This window comes from Diadema setosum, chromosome 7, assembly GCF_964275005.1.
Source record: "Diadema setosum chromosome 7, eeDiaSeto1, whole genome shotgun sequence".
NCBI classification, from domain to species: Eukaryota; Metazoa; Echinodermata; class Echinoidea; order Diadematoida; family Diadematidae; genus Diadema; species Diadema setosum.
The window spans coordinates 20,666,917-20,693,702 of NC_092691.1; the positions used below are offsets into that span (position 1 = coordinate 20,666,917).

Genomic DNA, 26,786 nt, shown 5'->3' on the forward strand with positions numbered 1-26,786 from the left:
GACAAATCTAATAGTCAAACACTACCAACAGGCAAATCATCACATATTCACTTTCCAATGAGACAGGAGCAACTGGTCTAGAAGGAGGTTTCAAAGAAAAAAAAAAAAGAAGTTGCAAAAACCTGCCTCTTTGCTGAGAGTGAATGCAACTAGTGTAGTGAACGTGAGTGTCGACACGCGTACTGCAACTATGTGTTAACATGCATGTCCAGGGCCATGCACACATCGCCAGTCATGTGCGCGTTTACTTACTGTGCCAAATAATGTTAGGGTCTCCCTCTGTGGATTTGTTTGTTGCTATTGTAGAGCCATGCAAAGTAAAAGTTGTTAATGTCTAAGCACATAAAAGCATGCGACAGGAGTATAAATTTCTGCATTAGTGAACCTCATGTAAATTAACCAAAGCAATCATGCCATATATAATCCACAAGATGCCAATAATGAAGATGGTTTGCAGTTGATAGAAGATATGATTATAGATACAAATGCAATTGTACAGATATGACACCAGAGGTATATCATAATAAAAAAAAAGGCCAAGCACCGTAATTATTTCAATACACTCCGCCACCGAGGATTTTTGCTCTAGTAAATCCCACATAAGACGGACACTACTTGGAAGATTTGAAAACTTCTGCGTTGCCAAATTTGAGATTAATGTTCACTGATATGCCTGAGAGATGAACTCATTACCTCTTATTCCTGCACTAACTGGTGTACGCTGTACTAATCATCAAAACATTGTGCCACACATGTATGCAGTTTATTACCTGGTAATCATACATCCCCAAAGTACACCTTGCAGAACACCAAGTCGGAAAATTACTTGAGTAATTGAACAAGCAGTGAAATTTTGGGATTTACTCTATATTTTTGATCCTGTCATAGTGTCCAACAGTGATAAAATCAAGTTGACTCGTTAGCAAACTTTATGCTGTGCTGTCATATTGTTCTCACATTACTGTAGAAATTTTAAGATATCAGAATGTCAACTTCACCTTTGATTTTCCAAATATATTCAAACCTCCAAACAAGCAAGGGTTGCCCTATTATATCAAATTGTTACAGTATGCTTACCTGTAGTAGTTTTTATTGCTTTCTAAGTGCGGTGCACTCATGTATTATGTGCTGGAAATAAATGTCACCGAACTAAACTGTATTGAACTGAAATTTGGCCTATGATCCATGACCTTACAAACCAAAGATTTAATTTCAACTTTGTTTGGTCACTGTGCTATACATTGTCTCGCATACTCGTATCTGTGTAGGTGGCCAACATTGTATTGATTATCTACTCATTCAAATTTCACACTATGAGGTTATCTATTTACTGCAGATGTTAAACAAAACAAATTGACAATAGACTCCCTCACAAATGAAACATGGCAATGGAGTAATAAATTCAAACAAGAAAGTCAAACAGAAAAGAACACATATGAATTCATCCACATGATACACTTAACAAAATGATCCCGTACTTCCCATTCATCATACAGTTAGATGGAAATGATTAATCTTTGAATATCATACAGGTCTGCAATGATGAAATGCAAAAATGGCCAAAAATTTGTACCTTTCTCTGATAAATTTGCTGTATGATAATGAAAACATAAAAACATCAATGAAATCTGCATGCAAAATGACAGCTCATATGACATTTGTTGAAAAATTACGAGCAACAAAAGATTCTCAAGAATATTAGTCTTATCATAACATTCAATCAATGCTGCTGGCACACATGCTTAGGATTTAAATGAATATGGTTGAAGGTGTATTGGATATTGATCTCTACTTCCCATCAAGACCTTTACTGAAGCAACAAACACTACCTGGGAAAGCCTTAAAACTCAACCAAATATGTATAAGTTCTACGATTCGAATATGTACCTATCGTATTGTAGCAATACTCACTGTAAAGAAAGTTTAAACATTATGACATAATTACACTTATCAAAAAGAAGTTTGACCAAATTCATTTGCCTTGTCACATTAGCAGTTCTCAGCCACAAATGAAGACTAGAACAGCTAGAACTGGCAATGACATCTACCCTCTTCACAGAATGTGGGGTACTGCACATCACATATCCTTTCCACAGCCGTTGATCCAATTCTATATATCAGTGCCAAATACTGCAAAGAGCCCTGCTGCAGCCCTTTCTTTGTATTGAAGGGACAAATGATTACTCACCTGATGAAGTAGATTCAAGTATATCAAAGATCTTCCTCACTGGCCTCATGGCAGCCTCCTTGCAAACAAGTCTCAAGTCTGATCCAGAGTAACCCTCCGTTACCTGGACAAAGGAGCAAGTTTTATGTAAAATACAGCATCTCAAGCAAAACACACAAACAGACAGACACACAAAGAAAAAACCAAAACACTCCTGAATAACAAAAGCAAAAACACACAATCAAGACAAAATAGCTGGAGAAGATTTGGGTTGGGAATGTTGTTTTTGCACTGCTGATCCTTAATAAAAAAGAGGAAAGAAAAAGAAAACGGGGAATACCGGTACCTATCTTACTGCATTGGGATGAACCGAGCACAAGAGATATCTTTTATCAGGATAGATTGAATGATCACAGGAAAGGCAGGCATCAGAGATGACCATACAGAAAAGATAAAATAGAAATATACACATGGCTTTTCTTGAAGACAGAACTTTGACTACAGTACGATAAACAAAAGGACACAGAAAGTATTCATCCCACAGTATCTAATATCCACATTCCTGAATTATTGGGAAGTGTTGTTACGGCTAGGTCCATCCCTAAAGTGCCCTCAATAATCCCATCCCCAACATTCATGGTTTTCTCCTCACCTCGGCGAGATAGTCATAGTTGATATTCGTCTCTATTGATAAGGCACAGTCCGGGTTGAGAGTCTTGGGCAGGTAGTACTCAATCATAGCCTTCCTGGCTGCCTGTGTGGGTAGGTCCACCAATATTCTCTTCTCCAGCCTTCTCAGCATGGCATGATCCAGCTCCCTGGTGAAGGCAATGAATTCAATTTCTGACTGTATCAGACATCTAAGGGATATAATTTTTTACATTCCACTGCCCTACTCTGACAAGCAAACAAATTTGCTTGTTGAAAAATTGTTTATTGCTCGCTGACGAAAGTCAGTGGGATTTTGAATATTAAACAGTGGGCAATGAATTGCAGTTTTCATTTTAGTTTTGTCTGTTGCACTTGCTACATGCATGAACTCTGGCTTCACACATGCAAACTCTTGCTACAAATGCAAGCAGGACATACTGGTAAGCTGCCCTATTAATAGTCTACTCCACATCATAAGTAAGATTGCACTGATCAATCTACATAACAACAGGCCAGGTGATTGGAAAGAACCAGCCTGGGATTTGAACCTGTAACCTGCTACTTACCAAACAGTAGGACTACATTTAGTAACCAGGGGTGGTATTCTGAGGCCGTAATTAAGTCTGTAATTAACTTCGTAATTAAGATGAGAAGTTAATAGGCCCTTAATCATGGGCAAACTCGGTATTCTGAGGACGTAATTAAGGTATGATTAAGTCCCCTATGATTATCTTAGGTTCCTCCCACCTAATTGTTATTCCATCCAATCAGACGCGTTGTTAGAAGCCAAAATGATGATCACGCGTGCAAATATGCCCTCAATGCGCGCTCCTCCACACACCCCCTGTAATTACAACGCAAGAGCTCCGTGCGCACACTCCAGTCTTTGATTACAACCCTTCACCTACGCATGCAAAGAGCTCACGTAAAATGACAAAATTCCTTGAAGATCGCCTATATTTCTATTTTTCTCTGAATTCTATGGATACCACGACAACAAGATTCAACCGCTCCTCGGTTACCGAAGACGGTAAGCATCGTTTTGGCCGAGAAAAAACGCTGTAATGCCCGATATCGGAATAGTTAATGACACTCTTTGGTATCATTAAGTTTTCCATTAACTTTCATACTTAATCACACGTTCAGAATACCGATTTGTAATTAACTCTGTGATTAAGTCCTCTTAGAAGTGCACACTCGTCAATACGCGCAAGCGCGTAAGACTTTCCCGCCAAAATGCTTGTTGTCATGGTAGTTAATAGACCCCCTACTTAATTAAGCGCTCAGAATACCAATTCGGTAATTAAGTGCTAATCAGACACTTAATAAGCCCTCAGAATACGGCCCCTGTGCTTAAATTTAGCATGTCATTTAGGTGCCCCGAAGGAGATGCCTACAACACAACATAAGGTGAGGGCAGAGAGCTCACCATGGAAGATTAGAAGCTGCGAGCAAGAAGACCAAGTCGTCCGTCTTAGCAAGTCCATCCATCTGAACGAGAAGCTCAGTCTTCATTCTCCTGCTTCCCTCATGCTCACTGCAACGAATGACCAAAATGGAAAGAAAATCTGTAAAACTCTACATACTACAAAATGCACGATTCACACTCTTGAAAATGTTAAATTGCTCTAAAGTTGCTCTTCACTTCCAACTTTACTCTTAGGTAAATATCAACCAAACCTCTCTTCTCTGTTTTCTTAATGTTTATTTGTTTTTGTCTTTTTTTTTGAGGGGGAAAGTTACATGTCAACCATTCACCTTTAATTTTCCAAGTGGAAACTTACACCCTTCCCTCTGCAAAGGAAGTAGCATACTGTATCTGAAATGGAGAATGTTGAAGCGGATGTCCCTTTAAATGGGTAGGAGAGTCTAATTTCATTTAAAGATCACATTTCACCTCTTACCAAGAGCAAGGTAAGAGCCCTCTGAAATGGAAGCAAAACACTCATTCTGCTGGGAAGTGTACAAAACTTCCCCCTCAATGTCGCCCACTAGTCACAGGTGACAAATAAGTGTCAATTAGTCATCGACACCTTCACAATGCAGCATTACTGAGAGGAAACACCTATGACATACATGCAGTACTGTCTTGTGTGCAAGTCATAGCCAAAAGCTATCAACATAGCTTAATGTGCAATAAATGTTAAGGACAGACTAAAAATGTAGCTGACAGCATTTGCCTTTACACATTCACAATTGAAAGAGCAGAAGTATATATTTTTTAAACGTTTATCTTTCTCATCTTTTGGAACTTCAAAACATTAATGACATTTCAAGTCACAAGGGTTCAAGATGCATTCCTTCAGAACAAATGTCATCATTCGTCTAGCTTTTCACATCGTCATTTGACTGAAATATGGACATTTGTAAATCTCATCTGAAATAAACTAGAGAATTCTCTAAAATCGTGACGGGAGAAAAGATACGGAAATTAAGAAAAGATGATAGTAATGCAGAAATAGTGGAAACATAATGACCCCTGAAATCACACACTTTATAAATTCTACATAATGGTGAAAAAGACAAGTTTTGTCTACAAACTCACTTTCCTCCTCCCATCATGCCCCTCTGTCCCATCACAGACTCGATCTCATCAAGGAAGATAGTGGACGGTGCATGGAATCTGGCAAGCTCAAATAATACCTGTTATGCAAAACATTACCACATCACAAACATTACTCAAGCGATGTTATGATTACGCAGGTTGTTACAAATCTATTTGCTGTCTATATGTCTATCTGAACTAGACTGTCGGAATTTGTTTATAATTCAGCCACTTACTTGATGCGTACAATGAATACAACATATCTACATGTGCATCACTGTTCTTCCTAAAGTCAATCACCAATCATTTCCATTTTCTTTTCTAATTACACACTATATCAAAAGCTTGAAGGTGCATTCCTGTTTGTGTATGGGTTAAAATGACCAAATTTCACAGAGAAAGATAAAAGAAAAAAACGCATGAATAAAATACTGCAGATTTCTTGCCTATATACTGTATAGAAAGACTTAAAACATGCTTGATGAATCATAAAAACTTCTACATGCAGGGTATCATACATCAATATAAAAATAATTGAGCACCTTTACATGGCTTAATGTAATTTCCCTGGACATATATCTTTAATCTATGAAAATGAAAATGGTAGCCCTGAAATAATACGTAAAAGCACATAAAACATCTTGGTCTTAATCCAATCAATCTGCACCATTCATGACTTCACATTTGATATATCTGTGCAGTTTTCAGCATACCTTTTCACACAAGGGGGCTCTTGCCTTACGAGACCCTCCCCCCCCCCTTCCTCCTAAACTTTTGAACAGATTCATCCCGTACCCTAACAAGCTTCTCAGAATCCCCCCTCCACTTGCTGACTATGCTGGACGCAGAGATGTTGAAGAAGGTGGTGTTGCACTCGGTGGCCACGGCTTTGGCGAGGAGGGTCTTCCCCGTGCCCGGTGGACCGTAGAGGAGGAGGCCCTTCCACGGCGACAAGATGCCCGTGAACAGCTGTGGATACTGTGTAGGATCACAGAGAAGTCATATCATATTATATCAAACAAACATCACATTGCCTTGCTCAATTCAGTTACTGATAATTTCTACTGCCGCAGAAAACAATGCCGTCAAGGTATCAAATGAAAGCTGGCCAGTTAAGTTTCTATCATCAATTATTCACTATAGATCTTTTTTTTTTTTTTTTTTCTAAGTGATTGAGGGAGGTGCACTTATCAACTCCAAACTCAAATTTGAAAGAGAATCTGAAAACATTCTTATCGTCATTGTTGGCATTCTGGCATATATGTTGCATCCTGTGTGAAGTACAGTGACCAGTTCATAACTGAAATTACTCAATGCAGGAAACAATACTATTGCTTAGCACTTACCATTAGTCCGATATTTACAATTGACAGACTTACAAAAGTCAAATTATTTGAATTTTTTTTCTTTGCCACATCTTACATGCACTGTGCATACATGCACAATATCAATGAAAACATAAATTGTGCTAGCCATGCACAGCGTACCTTAATTGGATAAACTACAGCCTCCTTGACAAGTCGTTTGGCAGCATCGAGTCCTATGATGTCATCCCACCTGACATCTGGGTTGTGTAGGTAGATGTCTTTGCTGATGCTTTGTGCCAGCTCTCGCCACTCTAATGAGTACCCAGCATAGCCTCCGAGAGGTTTTAGTAATCTATCCTGTGTACATCAACCAAAGATGGCAAGTATGAAAATATATGTCGCTCATGAAGCAAGCATCTCAGTGTGTACATTGTAATCAAGTCTTATAATACAGGAGAATGAACCAAAACAGTACAACTTATTCGGTTCAAGGCATGGACTCTTTGAACGCTTTGTGTGCCATGTTTGCACACCGGACTCAGTCTGCAGCTTGCCAACTTCACATACAGTGTATTTTGCTCAACCGCACAACTATGCATAAACAGAATTGTTCTGAATACTAGCAATTTGAAAAAAAACAACAACAACAAAAAAAGCCATAGCTTTGTCACGAATTTACATTAAACAAAGCTTGCAATTTTCTCTACAATTTTTTATTACTGCATTTCAGGCATAAAATGCATCTGTAGAGAGTTACATGGCTTTAAAAACAGACTTGTTTCCAAAAGCGCTCATGCGTTGCAGTCTCAGAATAATGTGGCACACAGAGGCCCAAATTCACATAGGTGGTACAATTGAGACCATGGTTTAAACCATGAACAATTTGTATGGAGCGCCAAGTGTCTCATGGCCTATTTCGTCAACGAAACGACCAATTTTGTAACGAAATAGGCCATGCGACACTTGGCGCTCCATACAAATTGTCCTGATTTCGGGTCAGAGGGTTTACATCACGGCATACAAATATAACTAAATTTTATGTTTAGTCAAAAGAAGGGAGAGAGATATCTTGACTATGTGCATTGATTTCACATGAAACCTGATAGTGAAACAGACAGTAAAATATTAACACAAATTGGGGGATTCTTGATCCTATAACCTCCCAGGTCATAAGTTTCTTCTGGGGATTTCACTGCTGACAAACATATGAATACGACTTACCTATACAAACAACCAAAGAACTACTGAAGTTTCTCAAAAACATACAAGGAAAAATTGGAATACCAGTAATCAATGGGTATTATATACCTCATCTGATGAATCCTCAATTCATATTGTTTGAAACTGGATGGAGGTATGAATTTAACAATTGCCTCCAGCCAAGAGTATTTAAACTGTCCCATAAGCACTTAACCACCCTCTTTTGGTTTGTAGCAATACGAATGTACTATACTGTTAGAAGTTGGTTTCCATAGTGGAGAGGTAATCCCTGTCTGATGCGATCACAATGCAAATGTCTATGGGAGCCCATGTGACTATTGTTTTTTTTACAATGTTATAGTGTGTGGATTGGCTATCACGAAGAAAAGATACAAACTACTTTCAACAATGCCCTGAAAAGCAGTCCATATCTGTGTACGAGTGACCTGTAAAAATGATATTGTCAAAAATGTGGTCCACTTTGAGCGCTGATATTGTTTTATTTGCCTGTAATATGTGATGTTAATCTGGAGAAACGCAATGGCTAAAAGATTGATATACTAGGTGGATAAAATCAAAACAGGTACATTCAATGTGACAACCCCCCCAACCCAAAAGATTATGAGAAATAAGAGTATGTCAACTTACTGATGGGTCTTGGTCACCCATGTATTCCTGTGTGGCTCCCTTGATGGCGTTATTCAGCATGGCCCGCATGTCGATGATCGGGCCACGCTTCGGAGGCAGTTTGCCCCCCGTGGCACCCCCGTCCTGGCTCTTGTTGACCATAGAACCAGAGACGGTCAAGTCTGACAGAGGGTCCGTGTGACCATTAACCTGGGGTGTCTGATTATGAGATCATGGAGAAAAAGGATTTAAAACACCACTTTGGTAAGTGAAGAGCCAAACTGCCATGGCAGAAAAATATACATGAAGTAAGATGTAGGACAACATTTCATCCAGTAGGTGGCATCTCATATAAACATTTAAGTTTGAACATGTTTAAGTTTGAACATTTAAGTTTGAACATGTCACCTATGGCAGTATTGATGATAGGATAAAATGCATTGTAGACTCAGTGGCCCGTATTCTACTGTAGACCAAGGTTTAAACCAATTTTAGACTCACCTATGGTTTAGCTAGACCTGAGGTTTAATTTTGTATTCTGCTAGCGAGGTTTAGTTAAACCCAAGTCTATTTCGGGTTTAAATTAAACCCGAAATAGTCTTTGGTCAAGCCATCATGGTGCCCTCTATGGAAGAAGAAATTCTCCCTCTCTGAGTACTTTTCTCTCCACAAATCCACTTAAATTTATTATTGGCAGTGTATCAGCCACATGAGCGTGAATTTCTTGGATTTTGAATAGTTTTTACGGGTATTTATGTCGAATAAGGGCATGCTGTATTTTTGCTTGCGACGACTCGTGAAGCACTGTACATTTGACTGTACAGTTTGTGTACGTGTGCGACGCACGCATCACAGGATACATGTTAAGCGTATAGCGTAGCGCTATTATTCCTGGCTAGCTAGCTTTGAATGCTCAGTACCAGCAGAGCCATCGCACCGCGCCGGCCGGCGGCACGGTTGCTGTGTGCGCTGGATGGGACATGGCTTTTTATGTCGATTGAATCGTGAGTTCGGAATGGATTGGCGATTGATCAAACCAGGACTTTGAGGTAGGAAATTGAATAAAAGTTTTTCTCTTAAGATTGTCGTTTAATAAAAATGGAAACCATTCTAACATTTAGAAATAGATACCTAGGCCTATATCAACCCTGTCTCGATATTACTATTAACGTTAGTATTAGAAGTAGATTTTACCTACCGTACCACACTAACCTAACTTTTGATAGATCTAACGTTAGTCCTAACATTACAATAATGTACTCTAGCTATTCGAATAGGTTCTACTAACGTTAGTAGGACCCAACTCCTAGTCCTAACGTTAGTCCTACGATCTAGGTTCTCGATCTTAGTCTGTCTATGCCAAATCGATCTCAGGCTCAACCTACCCTCTAACGTTAGTCCTACATTGAGTTCTTGGTCTAGTCTTCAGGTTATTTTCATCGTAAAGTCTAGACTAACTACAGGTAGTACTAGGTAGTAGTATTTCTAACATTTAGATCGTCCAAGTACTAGATCTACCTAAATGCTAACGTAGTAGGCGTATCTCGTTTTGTACACACGTGTGGCCGGCAAGCTAGCTGCCGTACCGTACGTATCCAGGCAGCCACTCGTTTGTGCCATTGCATTGGCATTGATCTGTGTGCTAGTACCCTTACCAGTCATCGTTAGACTCGATTTAAACTCGAAATAAACCACCTCCTGGGTAGGTTTAATTTAAACCCAATTTAGACCACAGCTGGACTTAGTAGAATACAAATTAAACCTGGGTTTAAACCTGGGTCTAAACTGGTGGTTTAAACCCAGGTTTAAACCCAAAAAACCCACTTTAGACCCAGGCGTGGGTTTAAACTCGGGTCTAAGTTTATAGCAGAATACGGGCCAGTGTGTCCTTATTTAACCTAAATTACCCATTGCAAAGTGTGCATGGTTTTCTCATTACACAATTATCTGTACATTTGTACTTTTATTCAAATTGTTAAACAATATGAATTGACAAATGCACACTTTGCATTATTTTTTGTTTACTGGAAATAATATATAATCGAACTGATTTGAAATGAGCACTTAAAATTAGGATGTGAGTGGGATGTCAAATTTGCATAAAGTATGATATACAGTGTACCACATGCCTGCTGTAGCATGAAGATTTTACCACCCCCTCCCCCCCCCAAAAAAAAAAAAAATATATACATATATATATATATATATATATATATATATATGTATGTATACATATGTATACAGTATATATTTTTGAATATACACTGTATAGCCTTATAGCATCATACATAATAGTATAATTTTCATACACGAAGAGACCTATTAGCTGGTACTATATGCAGCGTAACTGATGAATCTACCTGATATATCCATTTTTGTGTCATCTCTATTTCCCCCTTGCATAACGTCAGGCCCACCTTTGAGATGGCATCTCACGCAAACAAACTGTGTATCAAATCATCCTCAGTCAGTTCCATTATGCAGTATGGAAGGAGACTGACTTTTCTTACACTTGAGCACAATCTAAGTAATTCTGCTAATCTCTTTGGCATGGCTGATAAAACCCAATTGGGGGAAGCTAGATATGTCTGTGTTAAAAAATGCATAGAACCTATCCTTCCCCCCTAAAAAAAAAAAAAAAAAAAAAAAAAAAAATCAAAGGCATAATCATTTAGCATATGAATCATTACTGGCTGAAAAAGAATGTACATGGGATGCATATGAGGCACGGATGTCAACCGAGACTGAAGGTACACAAAGAATCATAGATCCACACAGAGCGGATTGGACAGAAACAAGACTGAAAAGTCTGAGAATCTGTACTGATGCAGAGGAATCGTATTTGAGCCCTACACTATGACAGTATCGTCTTTGACAAACTTATGTGTCGTGAGTGAAGGGTCCTGACCTGCTTGTTGCCCTCTGTGCTTTTCCTGTTCCCATTGCCAGACTGCCTCCGCTGGGCTACGGAGCTTGAGTTGGGTCTCCTCCGCCCTCCAGTGTTTGCCGAGGAGCTCCCCGAGTAGTCGGGGGCATGAGGTATCCTTGGTAATGTCGGTGTGCTGCTTGACCTGGAATTACTGCAGTTACATGATACAAGGCGGAATAATGTCATATTGGCATTGCATTATCAAAACACAGCAAATCTCATAATTATACCTGTATAGTTTTTAATAAAACTTACTTAACTAATGGTCAGTATGAAAAGCTAATGTATGTACAAAAGACAACAACAAAAAAGACTGAGATAGAGAGATATTAAAGTCTTATCACATTTGCATTCACAAATATTCACTTTGTCAGCATGTGCTATGGGTTTCTAAAATTAAAAAAAGAACATGTTATACACTATATAAATAATATGATTGATAATACCGGTACCTATTTTCAGTCCATGATGACAGAAGACACAAAACCTTCCACAGATCTTAGTAATCTTATTTTAATTCTATATTTCTACTTTTATATCAAAGTCATATTTGTTTTACATCCCTGCAGAATATATTCGCCACCTACATTTCAAACATCATGTTTTCTTTGCACTAAATGCTCCTTTACGTAGATACTACTGGTTTGATTTACATGCAATAGTCCGATGATATTACTCACCTCTTATTCTTGGCATTCTTGTTATTGACAGCTGTTGAAAAGGGGAAAAAATTGAAAAAAGTAAATCAACTAGTCAACTAAATGCAAGATAAACATGCATACATGGAGTAATGCTTAGAGATGAAAGTTGTGTGTGCCATTGTGTGTGTGTCACTTCTTATTCTAAGATATCCTTGAAACTCATTACATTGTATTGTTAGCTTCAAGTCAATTCAGCAAATAGATTGTCAATTTGCATGAAAAGTCAAAGGTAGCTAACCGCCTTCTGTTCAGAGCATTACAAATCTAGCATTTATTTCAGATAATTATTAGTGCGACTTTTAAGGAGAGAAACTTTAATTAGAATCATGAGGCATGCAACTGAATGTACTGACTAATAAATAAGTCGGGGAAAATGACTAAAAGCCCTCAGCAAAAGTATTGAGATGAGGGGAAAATGTACATTCCATTCAAATAAATTGCAAATGACACTACTACCTGTACTCACCTTCTGCTGATAATTTTTTGGTCACCTTGGGATATTTCTGGAATTTGACGTAATAATAACTCTCATATTCCTGAAAACAGTGAGGAAAACAAACACAAGAAAGAAGGTTTGAGGACAAGTATGGCACCTTTCCTCAGTCTGTCAGAACTACTACGCTCATGATTACAGCACCGCTTTATATATTTCGCACCATTAGGATCTTCTCAGCCATAGCAGTTTCTGAACGAATTGTAGACATGTGTCTGCATTTTTTTTACAGTGTAAGGAAACATGAAGCTTGGTACCATCATTGTAATACTAATTGTATGTTTTTCTATGATCTTTCCACTTTTTTGAGTGCATAGGGACAGATGCACTATGTGTTATGGGCTATATAAGGTCTGTTTATTATTATTATCATCATTTCATTATTATTATCATTATTATTATTATTATTATTATTATTATCGTTATCATTATCATTATCATGATTATGATTATGATTAGCATTTTTCTTATGATCATTATTACTATTATTATTATTATTATTATTAATATATTATTAAACAAGTTTTGTTCTAAAAGATGCAAAATCTGCTTTTGCCTTATTTCAAAAGGTGTTAAATCCAGCTGGAGCTAATCAGAAACCCATGCACATGCTTGACTGAGCACTCTTTGACCCCAGACTAAGGCCAAAATGGCTACCTCTCCTAGCTGTAAAATTTCCCACATGACCCACAATTATTTGGTGTGAAATGTTTTATTTCTATGCATACAAATTCTTTGGAATAATGGAGGAAACATGAGAATGTGTAGAGATAACAAATCATGTCATAAAAATACATGACATGTGAAGTCACAGAAACTAGTCACTAAAACATTTAAATGCACTGTACATCACCCTGCTATCATGATTTTTGTTCTGAAAGGTGCTAAACGTACAAAATCTGACAAATGATTAATTCTTTAAAATAAAAAAAAAAATCCCTGTAAACGATAGATTTTTCAAATGAACATTCCTTTGTCCCAGTATAGGGTATTCGTATTGGACATTAAGTCATTGCACGAAAACCCTTAGAATCATGCGGAATAAAAATCTGGGGGTTTCGCCTTAGAAACATCAAAATTGGATTTAGCACCTTTTGAAGAGGAACTCTTCACATATACTTCATATCTCAAAAAAAAAATATATAAAAAAATAAAAATAAAATGCCTTGCAAATCCTTACCATGAGAATTGTCTCCAGATCAACATTGTCACAAACTTCAAACTTGTTAAAACACAAGTTGCTCTCGGCCTCCAGTGCCTTTGCAGATTCAGAGTAGCCTTCTTCCAACAAGTGATGCAGAACAAGAATGAGCAGATTCTTCTTCCTCTGTTCAGACTTCTGTTCCTCCTAAAATGTGAATACAATCAAGAAAAAGCTCACTATTTTATCATGCAAAATAATGACATCATATTATAAGAAAGGCATTAAGCTTTTTGCAATCATATCAAAATCAGCTTGCAGAATATTCTCAGCTGTTATATATCCATAGTTTTGTGGTTGTATTACCACACATGCACACATTTTTTTTTCCAGAATCCAGTTGTTATGAAAGTCACTATACACTATGTTTTAGTTCACATCAACACTTGACAGTGATGATATACTGTATGAGCTGAAATTTTCGCTTACAGATATTTTCGCGAATTGCTACTTGGAGGACATTTGTGCGTGTTGTTAATTTCGTGGTTGCAACGGTCTACTACTGAATGTAACTATTTGCGCGTTGTTATTTTCGCGGTTTTAAGGCGATTCGCGAAATTCACGAAAATAAAACCACCGCGAAAATTTCAGCTCGTACAGTAGAAGGGGCACTACAAACTATACTATTGTCACTCTCTCTTTGCTCTCCCCCTACACTACCAACACCATGTCACACAACATACAACATATATATTCCAAACCTATCCTGGGTGACAGCAGTCACACTTCGATCTTACTTGATGTCACACGAGTACTGTCAATGTTTGAGTTATAATGCAGTAAAGAGATTACAAGGATAACTGTGGTACTTTCCGGATGTGTACATGTAAGGATGTACAGTCTCCAACATTACTGGTAATAGCACTTGAAACCCACTGTAATAAACTGAAGCTAAGCATAATGTTTGTGTATTTATTGTACTACACAGACAAACACTATATATTGTCAGATCCAGTGCCGTATATTAAGAGAGTCTGGCCAACTCGGTTTTCGGCTTAGGTGTTTTGAAGCCTGTGATTGGTCAAAAGCTGGTCCCGTGACCTACAGGCGCCATGTCGTTACCAAAGTCAATCACGCGGGCGCGAGCAGAGCTCATACGCAGTGCTCATTGTTCATTACGCGCAGCTACGCGCTAATATTGCTTGCCTTGGGGACTTCCCCTGAATATCAGTCATGGTGCAGTGGGGATATGTCATTGCCGTAAGGTTGCGAACTTTATTTAAGTATATAGTAGGTACAACACGAAAGATATTTTGATATCTTATTGCCATAAACTGAAGATTAGTCATGCCTTCCTGCGCAGCATGGCGTTGCGCGAACCGACCTGGCTCTTGGTGTAATGATGCACCGCTTTCCGACAGATCCAAAACAAAGGAAAAAGCGGGAAATCAGAGTGCGACGGGAAAAATATATCTGATTTGTTTTCTTTGGATTCCTCGCGGTGTCTTTCAGACTATCCAAGTTTTGATTCACATTTGTATGTCTCCGCCATAACATACGAAAGTGTTGCCTGAGGCATTTCTTTTGGTCGTCCGTCCGTCCTTCCGTCTGTCCTTCATATCGCAATCAATATTGTGGACACCGTTTGAGGTAATGAAACTTGACATGTATGCTTGTGTGAGTGGACGAAGTTTTGTTTTTAGCTTATAGGGCTTATAGGACCGTGATTTTCTCGTGATTTTATTTTATTTATTTTTTTTTTTGGGGGGGGGGAGGGTATGGGAGGGGGTAAGGGTAAAGGATCAATGTCAGGTAAAATGTAATATTAAAATTCTACTCTCTATTGTTGAAATACTATTAGCCATGCAGTTCCTAAATACCTTGGAAATTACCCAATTCACAAACTTAAAACCAAATATGGTACACGTATTTGCATGCCATCAGTACTACACAATGACGCGTGATAGGGAAAGATTTTGGCCATGATGGTCAAAGGTAGGTGAAAATACTAAAATGACAGAATTTTCTATATACTTTTAAAATAACCGTTGAAAGTATTGCCATGAAAATAGTAGTAAGTACAAAGTAGTGAGAAGAAGTAAGCAAAAGTAAAAATGCTCAAATTCCTTAATACTTGAAGGGTTTGTTTGCAAAAACCGATAAGTCCATTTTTGAAGATTTTGAAGTACGATTTCTGTCATAATGTACAAAATAATACCTTTTAAATGATACATTGGTCACTACATATAAAGGTATATTTTTGAAGTTATGGTCAAAAGAAGCAAAATTTTTCTTATTATTCTCTCTATTTTTCTTGACCTTTAATCGCAAATATCTCCATTTGGCAAATATGGACTTATCGGTTTTTGCAAACAAACTCTTCACTTGCTCTCTTAAACAATAAAAGACATCCATTCATACCTAGTTCAAGGAAAGTAAACATTCGACGCATTAAATTTAGTGACAAATTTGCCATTTTTTCTGCCAATTATGAGAAACTGTCGTGTAACATTGTCAAGACGTTCTCTACACCTGCTAAGAGAACAATGTAATATGGCGGAGGAATACCGGTCGCCATTAGGACATCTTTATTTGTGTGGTTTTTTTTTTTTTTTATTTGGTACAGATGTCACTGAGGATATCCCTCATATTATGTTATCCAGGTAAAGTACTTGTGCTTTCGTTCAACATGTCTTTTTTAGATATTATTTTTAAATAATTTTAGATCATTTTACATATACCCTAATATCGGTGACGTCACTTTTTCATGTTGTACATTGTACATAGGTGTATTCCTTTTGAATTACATACTAATCGGCCTTCATGTCAGTTTCATACATAATAATATGGGACTATGGTAATTGATGATTACAATGTATTTACGTGGGAAACAGTAATAACTGTGGAATTCATCTATCCTCTGCACAGCTAGAATTGTAAATTTATATAATACATCATGTTGTTATACAATATTCTTGTTCCCTGAAGAATGTCCCTCCCTCAACCTACCCCCTTTCTCTCCCCCCCCCCCCCCCTCTCTCTCTCTCTCCCTCTCTGGGCAAGAGAAAGAAAAGTCAAGCAACACCGTGCCTTTGGGACGCCTGCGCGTACACACTTAACCCTCCAAGCGCACACGCTAAAACCATAAGCGCAATGTACGCTGGGTAACGACATGGCGTCCAATTTATGAGTTGGCCAGACTCTCTTAATATACGGCACTGGTCAGATCCATTCACTTAATACACGCATGCAGTGATCCATATGTATGATGTGTTTATCATTAATATCCCCCAACATTTTTCACTCACAAGTAGCAAATGCTTTTGAAGATAGCTCATAGCAACTGCAAGAGCAAAACAATACTCATGCACACATACACATAAAATTGTGTGTGCTCCAGGAATTTCATTTCTCAACTGACATGTTTCAACTTCCCACATGTCAATTTTTAGCTCCTGGTATCTTGATAAATACCATACCCTCTCATTTGACTATACTTAAGTTTCAGATTGTGTAGGTAGAATACACTTAAGTTTGCAAAGAGTGAGCTGTAATGACCAATGACATGAAAGTTGACATTGATATTAATGTTTCTTGATAACTGATTTGGTTCAAATTTACGTGAGTGATCAGAAAAAGCTATTCAGTATTTCATTAGCTGTTGGTGCTATTTGGTCTGGTCTGGTCTTACAAATCTGTAAGTGTTCAAATTGAAGAAATTTTAAGTACTTATTTTGAAATTTACCCGCGAATCTACCCTCTACCGTGACTCAATATCCTTCCCTACACAGCCCGAACGCTTCGCATTCGGCGTTCGGGCTGTGTTTCACAGGTAGGGTAATACTGGATAGCACACAGCTGACATGACATCAACAAAATATCCACCGACTCCTGTGTCAACCTCATGATCAGCTCGTCACAGTGAATAGGGATAGTTTATGCTCCATTGCACACCTCTGATGTCACGATAAACTGCCACATGCACTCAATCAGTTGTAAGCACGCATTCAGTCACTCATTACTATCGACAACTTCAACCGATTGGTTCAGCACTATATACGTTAGACTGACTGTGACTGTGCATGCCACTCGTTCGCCTTTCATTGATAATGATTCAATGAAAGGCTGGCTTCATCATAATAAATTGATTGCCATTCTGTCCAAAATCCAAGAATCTCTGTAGACTACATCTGTTGGGTAGTTTTGAAGTGTTGTTGTAGTAAACCAGTGACAGTGTAAGATATGGTCTTGACTCTCGCAGTGGAACAAGATTTCACACAAGGTCAAAGATAGTGCACTATCTCTAGCCTCTATTTCATGATTTATTATGATTATGTCCATGAGGCAAAGCCGAGTTGAATAGTGCGCCTCATCTCAGTGAAAAAAAAAAATACAAGTCAGATTCTAGTAATCTACCCTATTCTTGTTCTAATTGTACCAACACTATATCGATCCATCGAGTCACTTGAGGACACTGAAGCTCTACATCAAGAGCTAGCCAATGTTCAGGAATGGGAGAAAAGGTGGCTTATGTCATTTATTCTAATCCAGACAAGTGTGAAGTGCTACGAATTTCCAACAAGCGTAAGAACATCATCACATCAAACCCATACTCCATCCACCATGGGACAGCACTTCCAGTCGTGGATGAAGCCAAGTACCTGGGCGTCACTATCCACCCAAATCTCAGCTGGAAATCTCACATAAACAACATCTGTAAGAGGAGTAACAGCACCCTCGGTTTTCTTCGACGCAACCTGAGGAGATGCCCCCAGGCTATTAAAGAGCAAGCCTACAAAACTTACATCAGGCCAACCCTAGAGTACTCGTCCTCAGTGTGGGACCCACATACCAAAGAACTCATATCACAGATAGAGACAGTGCAACGACGAGCCGCCTGCTTTGTGTTGTCTGATTACAGACAGCAAAGTAGTGTTGCCCTGATGCTGCAGAAACTACAGTGGCAGTCACTCAATGAACGCTGTGCCCACAACGAGGTAACCATGCTAGATATATAATCATGAATGGCCTTGTGGCTATCCCTGCAGCCCCACCCTACATACTCCCAGCTTTAGAAGGAACAAGAGGTCACCATGGGCCATCTACAAATCAGGCAACACCATTGCAGAATCTTAGCATACCAGTATAGTTTCTTCCCCAGCGTGGTCTGTCTATGGAGTGCTCTCCCAACCGAAGCGGTGTCAGCCCCATCCGTTGAGGTCTTCAAGCACTGCCTCTCGTCAGTCACCCTCCCTTAAAACATCAAAATATTTGGTTTTTACTTGCACTTTTACTTTGCTCTCCTCTTTTAATTTGTGTGCGTTCACACTGTATTCTGCACTACACGTGTTCCCATGACCGCGCACCTCACTGCACTCAGTACGACTATACTCTACTAAGAGGGATGTAGGGTAACACCCCCAGTATTCAGTCACTTAAGCTTTTTTGCAATATTTTTCACACTATAATAATACATACATACATCATATCTACAGCAATGTATGTGAAATATATCAAGTTTCTTTAATCTCAATTTTCATTTTGTTAAATATCACACAGAATTTCACAAAATCCCAAAATATATCACCTTGAAAATTCCCCAGAATACGGTCACCATGACCAGCATTCGGTCACGCGATATGTGCGTTCAAAGTCAATGTGTGCTCAAGGCAGCTGAAAAATGCGCCGCGCGCTACCTTGTTGGCGCAAAATTGCATCGCTGACGTTGTGGCGCCCGCTGGTGACCGAATACTGGGGAATTGGCACTTGCATTCAACCCTTACTACATCGAGACACTGTATCGGCACGTATCGAAATTTTGTTTTTCTTTTGCGTTTTTGAGGATACCATAACACTCCAAGCTTGCAATAAACAAAAAATCCGGCGAGAGAACAGCATATTTCTCGATTTTTAGCGCTTTTTCGGCAACCCGTACTCTTAACACTAGGCTTAATCCGCACGCGCTTTTGGAAAGTAGCGCCGATTCTGCACTTTTGACGGTAAAATTTGGGATTTTGGATGGATTTTCGGAGGGGGCTAAGGGAGTTTCCTGTTGTCAGTGGTTGTGAATGAGTGTGCAAGTATGTGAATTGATGTGATTTGCGTGTGTTGTGACAGTTGAACTTACTGGCTGGTGACAAGTGATAAGCATGATAAGTGACCGAATACCGGTAGCTGACCGAATACTGATTACTGGTGCCCTTACCCTACTTTAATGGAAGAAGAAGAACACTGCAATGTACAGCAACACACTCAACTCATCATATCCACCATACCTCCCTCACATAAACTAGAAGTAAAAATAGAACACTACACTAGAACTCTAACATTATACAGTAGTTTTACAGTAAGGCACGACCGCTCTAGTCTAAGGTTAGGTCTAAACCTCCACTGACCGGTAAATTATCCGCATACCAGTCTGGCCCTATAGCCCTCGACCTCATCCTGCATCTAGGCCTAATCCTTGCAACATTACACTATAAATGAAATCTTATAAAATTTATAAAGAAGATTGTACCGGCACCGGCGCACATACCTCGCTCGCAGCTCTCCTACCTAGCTAGCAGCTCGCGATCGCATCATCTCTAATTTGAGCAATAAGCATAACGTTATCTTACATCTAGGATCTACACATACTTCAGGCCTCGCGACATAAACTTGCGAGCAACACACCCCAAACAGGACTCTTAATCATTGCCTCTACACTTCCTTGATTGCTTTGGAAACTTACCGCCTCTCTTACTTGACTAGAAGTCTTAATAGCTGCGTAACTTAATGATTCCATCATAAAAGGATGATTCTCGTCGTATTTAATGATAAATAATTGTTCATGGTTGTATCATCTCTCGCGTCCCCCGTTGCTTGGTTTGTGAATGTTTCACAGACGAACTTTGAGAGATCGATATGCTGTTATGATACGTATATATAATCAAATGTAATGGCCTATAATAAAACATTAAAAGTTATAATATTTTATTTATAGAGTTTTAAAAATATTATTTTACAAAAAAAATGTAAATTTACAAAGTTGAATAATATTTATCAACTTAAAATACGACAGTCTTGTACGAGGGGGGATGGGAATTTCACACGCATGCGCACTGTCGTATAAACTGAACTGCACCATTGACATTGCATGTAACCATTCGGCGATCGTGGACGATCGCTCCGCTCTCTACTCCGATACTCGTACTCAAAACGTTAACCCGCCGCCGCCGTACACTTTTTGTACTAAACAACGGCAACTGCGTCGCACAACACGGATACAGGGCCTTACTTTGCACACACTCTCTTTACACACTACACAGCTACGTACGTACATACACACAGCTAACAGGCAGTGATCCGTGTGTGTGTAATGTGTTATCATTCTCTGTCTTGTAGTATGGCAAGTGAAGTGGAGAGAATGGCGGACTACGATGATTTAAAGGTATGTATTCGTATTTACACCCAAATTCAAAAATAGGGTAACCATTCAAGCGATTGATTTTGTCAAATTAAGTTAAGGTAGAGCATCTGTATCGTACTTCAACAGTAATTTTGTGTGAGAAAGGAGACATCCTGGGTGAAAAAATAACTCACTGGGTATGGTCAATGGACTGGAGTTGTGGTGTGGTTGGTAGGCCCTCTGCACTGGAGTTGTTGTAAGAGGAGAGTGGTGCAGTGCCAGTGGTACGTAGTCGGGGTTGTAGTGCAGGGTAACAAACCTTAGAAGATCCAGTCAAAGCCCCTGGCCCTGCACCCGCCCAGCCAGCCAGCTTAGTTGTTTTTGAGTAGAAAATTCTTACTTCTTACCCCGCATCCTGTCTGGGATATTGTATTGAATTTGTAATTTGTAGTACCAGATTTATGGATGCAGCGGTCGTCCAGGCAGGACTAACGACAGTAACGTTTTACAGTTCTAACACAAGTTTGAAGCTCCTTGCGACCTTTATTGGCAGGTGCAGGTTGGGTGCTAACTTGTTAGACAGAAAGATCCGTCTGTCCGGAGGAGTCTTTTATTTTTTTGACGTTATCGCTCTCCTCCGTAGACAGACGGAAGTTATAGTAGTTTACACATCACTGTGCTGTGTGGCGGATGTTCTTAACCACTGTCTCTAGGGAGGGTAAGGGCACCAGTATTCGGTCACTTATCACGAGTCACCAGCCAGTAAGTTCAACTGTCACAACACACGCAAATCACATTAATTCACATACTTGCACACTCATTCACAACGGGAAACTCCCTTAGCCCCCCTCCAAAAATCCATCGAAAATCCCAAATTTTACCGTCAAAAGTGCAGAATCGGCGCTACTTTCCAAAAGCGCGCCCGGATAAGGCCCAGTTTTAAGAGTATGGGTCGCCGAAAAAGCGCTAAGAATTGAGAAATACGCTGTTCTCTCGCGGGATTTTTCGCTTATCGCAAGCTTGGAGTGTAATGGTATCCTCAAAAACGCAAAAGAAAAACAAAATTTCCATACGTGCCGATACAGTGTCCCATTGTACAACGGGTTGAATGCAAGTGCCGAGGCCCCAGTATTCGGTCACCAACGGTCGCCGGAACGTCCCCATTGCAATTTTGCGCCAACAAGGTAGCACACGCGCGCATTTTCTAGCTGCCTTGAACACGCATTGACTTTGAACGCACACATCGCGTGACCGAATACTGGTGCCGGTGACCGTATACTGGGGAATTTTCAAGGTGAAATATTTCGGGATTTTGTGCAATTCTGTGAGATATTTAACAAAATGAAAGTTGAGATTAAAGAAATTTGATATATTTCACATACATTGCTGTAGATATGATGTATGTATGTATTATTTTAGTTTGAAAAATATTGCAAAAAAGCTTAAGTGACCGAATACTGGGGATGTTACCCTATGGAAAATTGGGTGAGGTACCTCACCCTTCTCGATTGCGTCAAATTCACGGCCCTAGGTCGGCAAATTTAAGCTTGTATAGCAAAATCAACATTTCAAGAATGCACTACACTCACCAGATTAATGAATAATCCAACACTTTGGTAGAATTTTCAATGTAAAACACACATCAACCAGCCCGTCGCATCGTCACGTTCAAACTGCAGAAACATATGTGACCCGCGACAACGGCTTCAGGCAAAAGTCAGGAATTTTGAAAATTCATTTTTTCATTGAATCACATTGCCCATTTCCTAAGCTTTACATTGATATAAAACACTTAAGTATTCTCCGGTACTGTGAGTGGTCATATAAAGCGAAATATAATGCACTTTTTGATTTGTTAGCCTGACAAAATTGCGAGAAAACGGGCTTTGAAGATTCCCCTCATGCTCGAAGACAATGCCCAGTGGCGATGCGAGGTGAGAATTACCCATCCGTACAATGGTGCCAATCGAACTTAAGCTCCGCCTCTAGCAACCACAGTGGTTTCTGATTGGCTCACTGAGAGAGTCAAATTTCCCGGGCACTTCCTCGGAACTCAGCGTATGGAGCCGAATGCACAATGTGTTTCGCTCGGATTTGTTTACCAGTTCGTCTTTCAAGATGGCGGATACGATAATTACAAGCTGCCGGTTTACGTGTGTATGGTGCACATAATTACTATTAGTATTACTCAATGGCATCCACACGCTGTGCCTGTGTGTATACGTCACGGGAGCGGGTAGCACATTCGTATCCACATCTTTACAAATCACGTTTTCATGGCGGTTGATTTGACTTGTAAATATCATCATTGGGACCCTTTCGAAGGCAGAAAGATGAAAAGGGTCATGCTTCCTGTAGTTTTTTTAAGCTGTACATGTGTTGCATTGTGCAGTAAACAAGCAAGCAAGCCAGCAAACAAACATGACTTTACTTAGTTTGGTGCAATTTTGACGTTTACGACAGTGTATTATTTGAATACTGACCCATTTATGACCACTCCTTTTCTCTCTTCTGCTGTCTTTTTGAGTCAACCTGCTGTCATATTTACTACACGCACAATTAACAAGTCAGTTTCTGATTGTATGTTGCATGATTTGTGTGGCAATTTGCCACTCTGATACGCTTACATCATGTTCCCTATCGTATCTATTTTAACGTTAAGTTAGTGCTGCCTAGTGTTGCTGTTCACCTTTTGTTTCACTTCCGTTGTCGAACACTGCGGTAGAAAAGCTCGGATAGAAAGCCAAACGAAGAGCTCACACTAAAGACCGAGCGTACTGGTATCTATTGTAACAACAACAATGGAGCATGCATGCGTGGACAAAACATTTCCAACACGCTGCGAGACGTATCTCCGAAAGCCGAACTATGTAAATGTGTGCGACGCACTATCCAATCGCACGCGAGACGCCGCGCCGTAGCAACACTGGTCATAGTGGCGCGGCGTTCGAAAGAAGAACAAAACTGACGAGTGCGATCCAACATAGGGTGTTTAAAATTCCATTTTCGGTAGGAAAAACTTAGTGTTATGCTGTGAAATTTAGTGTAGATGTAGAAAACATATCAAAGATTCAAATTCTGCAGAACCCCAAAATCGACAAAAATAATGGTCAAAATCTTTGTACCCCGCCTAGGAGGGAATTTGCTCTTGCAACTTTTGCCTGAAGCCGTTGTCGCGGGTCACATATCCATTAGCCAATCACATGCGAGGTAGTTTCTACGTGTTTTTTTTATTAAAACACGTACCTCACATGTGATTGGCTAACAAATTCAAAATAGCGACTTGCAGCTTGCGAATGGCGATGTTGCGATATTGATAAAGTTTCTGCGTTATAACCTAGTTACTGTGAGTATTTCGATTGCACAATGTGAGAAATTTACCCCAAATATTGCTGCATAATGTGTCATGTCATGTCAAACTTGTTCGAATGTAATAAAGCTGTCTGAAATTTGGTTAATCGTAATGTTTGATCTGTGCGCGACCGCTCCACACAGGAGCCGGCTTCATTGACTTCGGTCTGTATAAGGAGGGGATCTGTGAAGCCAGACGCAGTCTCCGCGGAACATTTCCCCGACGACCAGATACAGACCGATCTTTCGGTCAAGTTGGGTGCATGCGTGCAGGATAAATATACACAGCCCGGTCGCTGTACACAAGTGTAAGTCGCGACAGGGCTGTACGGTGTGGACACTACGTAATCTCAGGATTCCGGGGCGCCGACTCAATTTTGAATTTACTGCACCATATTTGTTACTCAGACTACATACGGTGAAAACTGTATCTATTTAGCTACCGTCTTTGGCTATCGATATTGAGATAACTATTTCACAACTTACCAAAAATGACACTTTTTTTAATCCTGTACGTCGCAGAAATCGTAAAAAGGCAGACATGATTGAAATGTCGGCGGCACTGCGAATGGTGGGCAAAGGGGGCGCTGTCGACCGTGCAGGCGGTACAAACTCTGCAGTGCGCGCACAAAAGAGATCAACAAGGGGTGTTGAACCCATCAGCGCACACGCCGCACTCGCTACGAAGCACTTCCGGTCACGCATGCGCAATTTGCATCGCTCAAAGCTGGGGAAGATTTATTTTAAGTCGCCCAGCGATGATCAGCATTCCGGTTAAAATTTGACTTTTTTGCTCAGTGTATGTTGCATGAGGACTCACTATGGATTGATATGCCATGCTCATAGTCCAAGCATTTCAATTCACGTGAGTGATTCGTAAAATTTGTGATAAGAATGTCGAAATTTTCAACAGTTTTGTTGTTGTGTGGCCGTGTTCGAGGGGTTTGTAGATATGTGTATGGGGTTTAGTAGATGTGTATCACACACCGTCAGACACTGTGCTAGTGCACGGCTTCTGGTCGGGCTAGTGCACGGCGTCTGGTCGGGCTACGTAGGTGCAGGAAAGGGCTCAGTGACCACATTATGCAGTACAGTCAGTAAAATTTACTGTCATGAGTAAAAGTTTATGTGAGTCTGTAGACATGAATAGTCTAGATCACAGTGGCAGTTCATGCCTATTGTATTGATATTTTAGGTTATTTTTACAGAAATGTATTCTGACATATTTCAGCTTCTAAACTAGTATGCCACTGCAAACTAACTGTGGCAATCAATAATATCATTGCCATAAATACTGCTGGATGCCTACACTACAGAAATCACACAGTTATCAGAACCGATTTGCTACTCACTCGCTTCTCCCTATTAATGTACAAATGTGTGTGGTGTCCATCTAACATGCTTTGTACATTATCTGTTGAATTAGCCAGCTACTCTGATGGAAAGCTGGCATCCCTGGCCCTGCAAAAAAAACAAGTAGAGTCTAGTTAGAAAAATCAAACGTGAGTCCCCCAAATCGTACACAACTTTGTGTTTAAACGCAAGTCTGCTCCTGAATGGACTTGCATAGTGCTTTCTATTCATATGCAAATACCGAAATGCAACTTCATATTTAAATGCGAGTCTGCTGCTTCTGCTTCTATGGTGCAGCTGAGGGTTTATGACATAACAAAAAAAAAAGGCTTCTACATATTGGGAAATCGGGCAATTTTTCAGTGGGTGGAATTGGAAATCACTGATCTCTATGGAAGAGCAATACAAATCATCAGTGGAAAGTAGCTGCTTGGTGGAGGTCTGCACTCTCAGAGTGCTTCCCTAGTTTTTAATGTTTTATGTAAGAAAATTTTGTTGCAACAGTAAGCATCATATCATCAGTGCTCATTGCACACTGCACCAGTAATGATCTCAGTGTTACACACAGACAGCAGCACCACACTCAACTTTACCAGTCCGGGGAAGATGTAGGAGTAATCATGGGATGAGTTCGTGGATTGAAATGATCTCATTCAAAATTACTGACTGTAATAATGTTAAAGGACAAGTTCACCTTCATAAACATAAGGATTGAGAGAATGTAGCAATATCACTAGAATACAGCATTGAAAGTTTGAGGAAAATCAGACAATCCATTCAAAGATTATGAATTTTTGAAGTTTTTGTGCAGTCACCGCTGGATGAGAAGACTACTGCAGCGTATGATGTCACATGAGTACAACAATATAAGGAAAATATAAAGAGAATATCCCAAATTTTCATCTTTTGAAAAAAAGTACAAATTCCCTTGACT

At 39.6% G+C, this 26,786-nt stretch overlaps 2 protein-coding genes across 2 annotated transcripts in view; one reads left to right on the forward strand and one right to left on the reverse strand.

Moving 5' to 3' along the window:
• LOC140230432 (katanin p60 ATPase-containing subunit A-like 2) overlaps positions 1–20,629 on the reverse strand; it is a 30,485-nt gene extending 9,856 nt beyond the window's left edge. Inside the window, exons 1-12 of the mRNA XM_072310585.1 lie at positions 20,492–20,629; positions 13,801–13,968; positions 12,594–12,663; positions 12,107–12,137; positions 11,406–11,577; positions 8,519–8,716; positions 6,851–7,027; positions 6,159–6,341; positions 5,364–5,461; positions 4,248–4,355; positions 2,820–2,985; positions 2,189–2,291 (exon numbers count right to left, since the gene is read on the reverse strand). Coding sequence (XP_072166686.1) covers positions 2,189–2,291; positions 2,820–2,985; positions 4,248–4,355; positions 5,364–5,461; positions 6,159–6,341; positions 6,851–7,027; positions 8,519–8,716; positions 11,406–11,577; positions 12,107–12,137; positions 12,594–12,663; positions 13,801–13,968; positions 20,492–20,548 — 1,531 coding nt within the window. The 5' untranslated portion in view covers positions 20,549–20,629. The remainder of the gene's footprint in view (positions 1–2,188; positions 2,292–2,819; positions 2,986–4,247; positions 4,356–5,363; positions 5,462–6,158; positions 6,342–6,850; positions 7,028–8,518; positions 8,717–11,405; positions 11,578–12,106; positions 12,138–12,593; positions 12,664–13,800; positions 13,969–20,491) is intronic.
• A 489-nt stretch (positions 20,630–21,118) lies between these two features.
• The window catches only part of LOC140230433 (E3 SUMO-protein ligase PIAS2-like), a 52,768-nt gene continuing 47,100 nt past the window's right edge, over positions 21,119–26,786 (forward strand). Inside the window, exon 1 of the mRNA XM_072310586.1 lies at positions 21,119–21,190. Within this exon, the coding sequence (XP_072166687.1) occupies positions 21,119–21,190 (72 nt within the window). The remainder of the gene's footprint in view (positions 21,191–26,786) is intronic.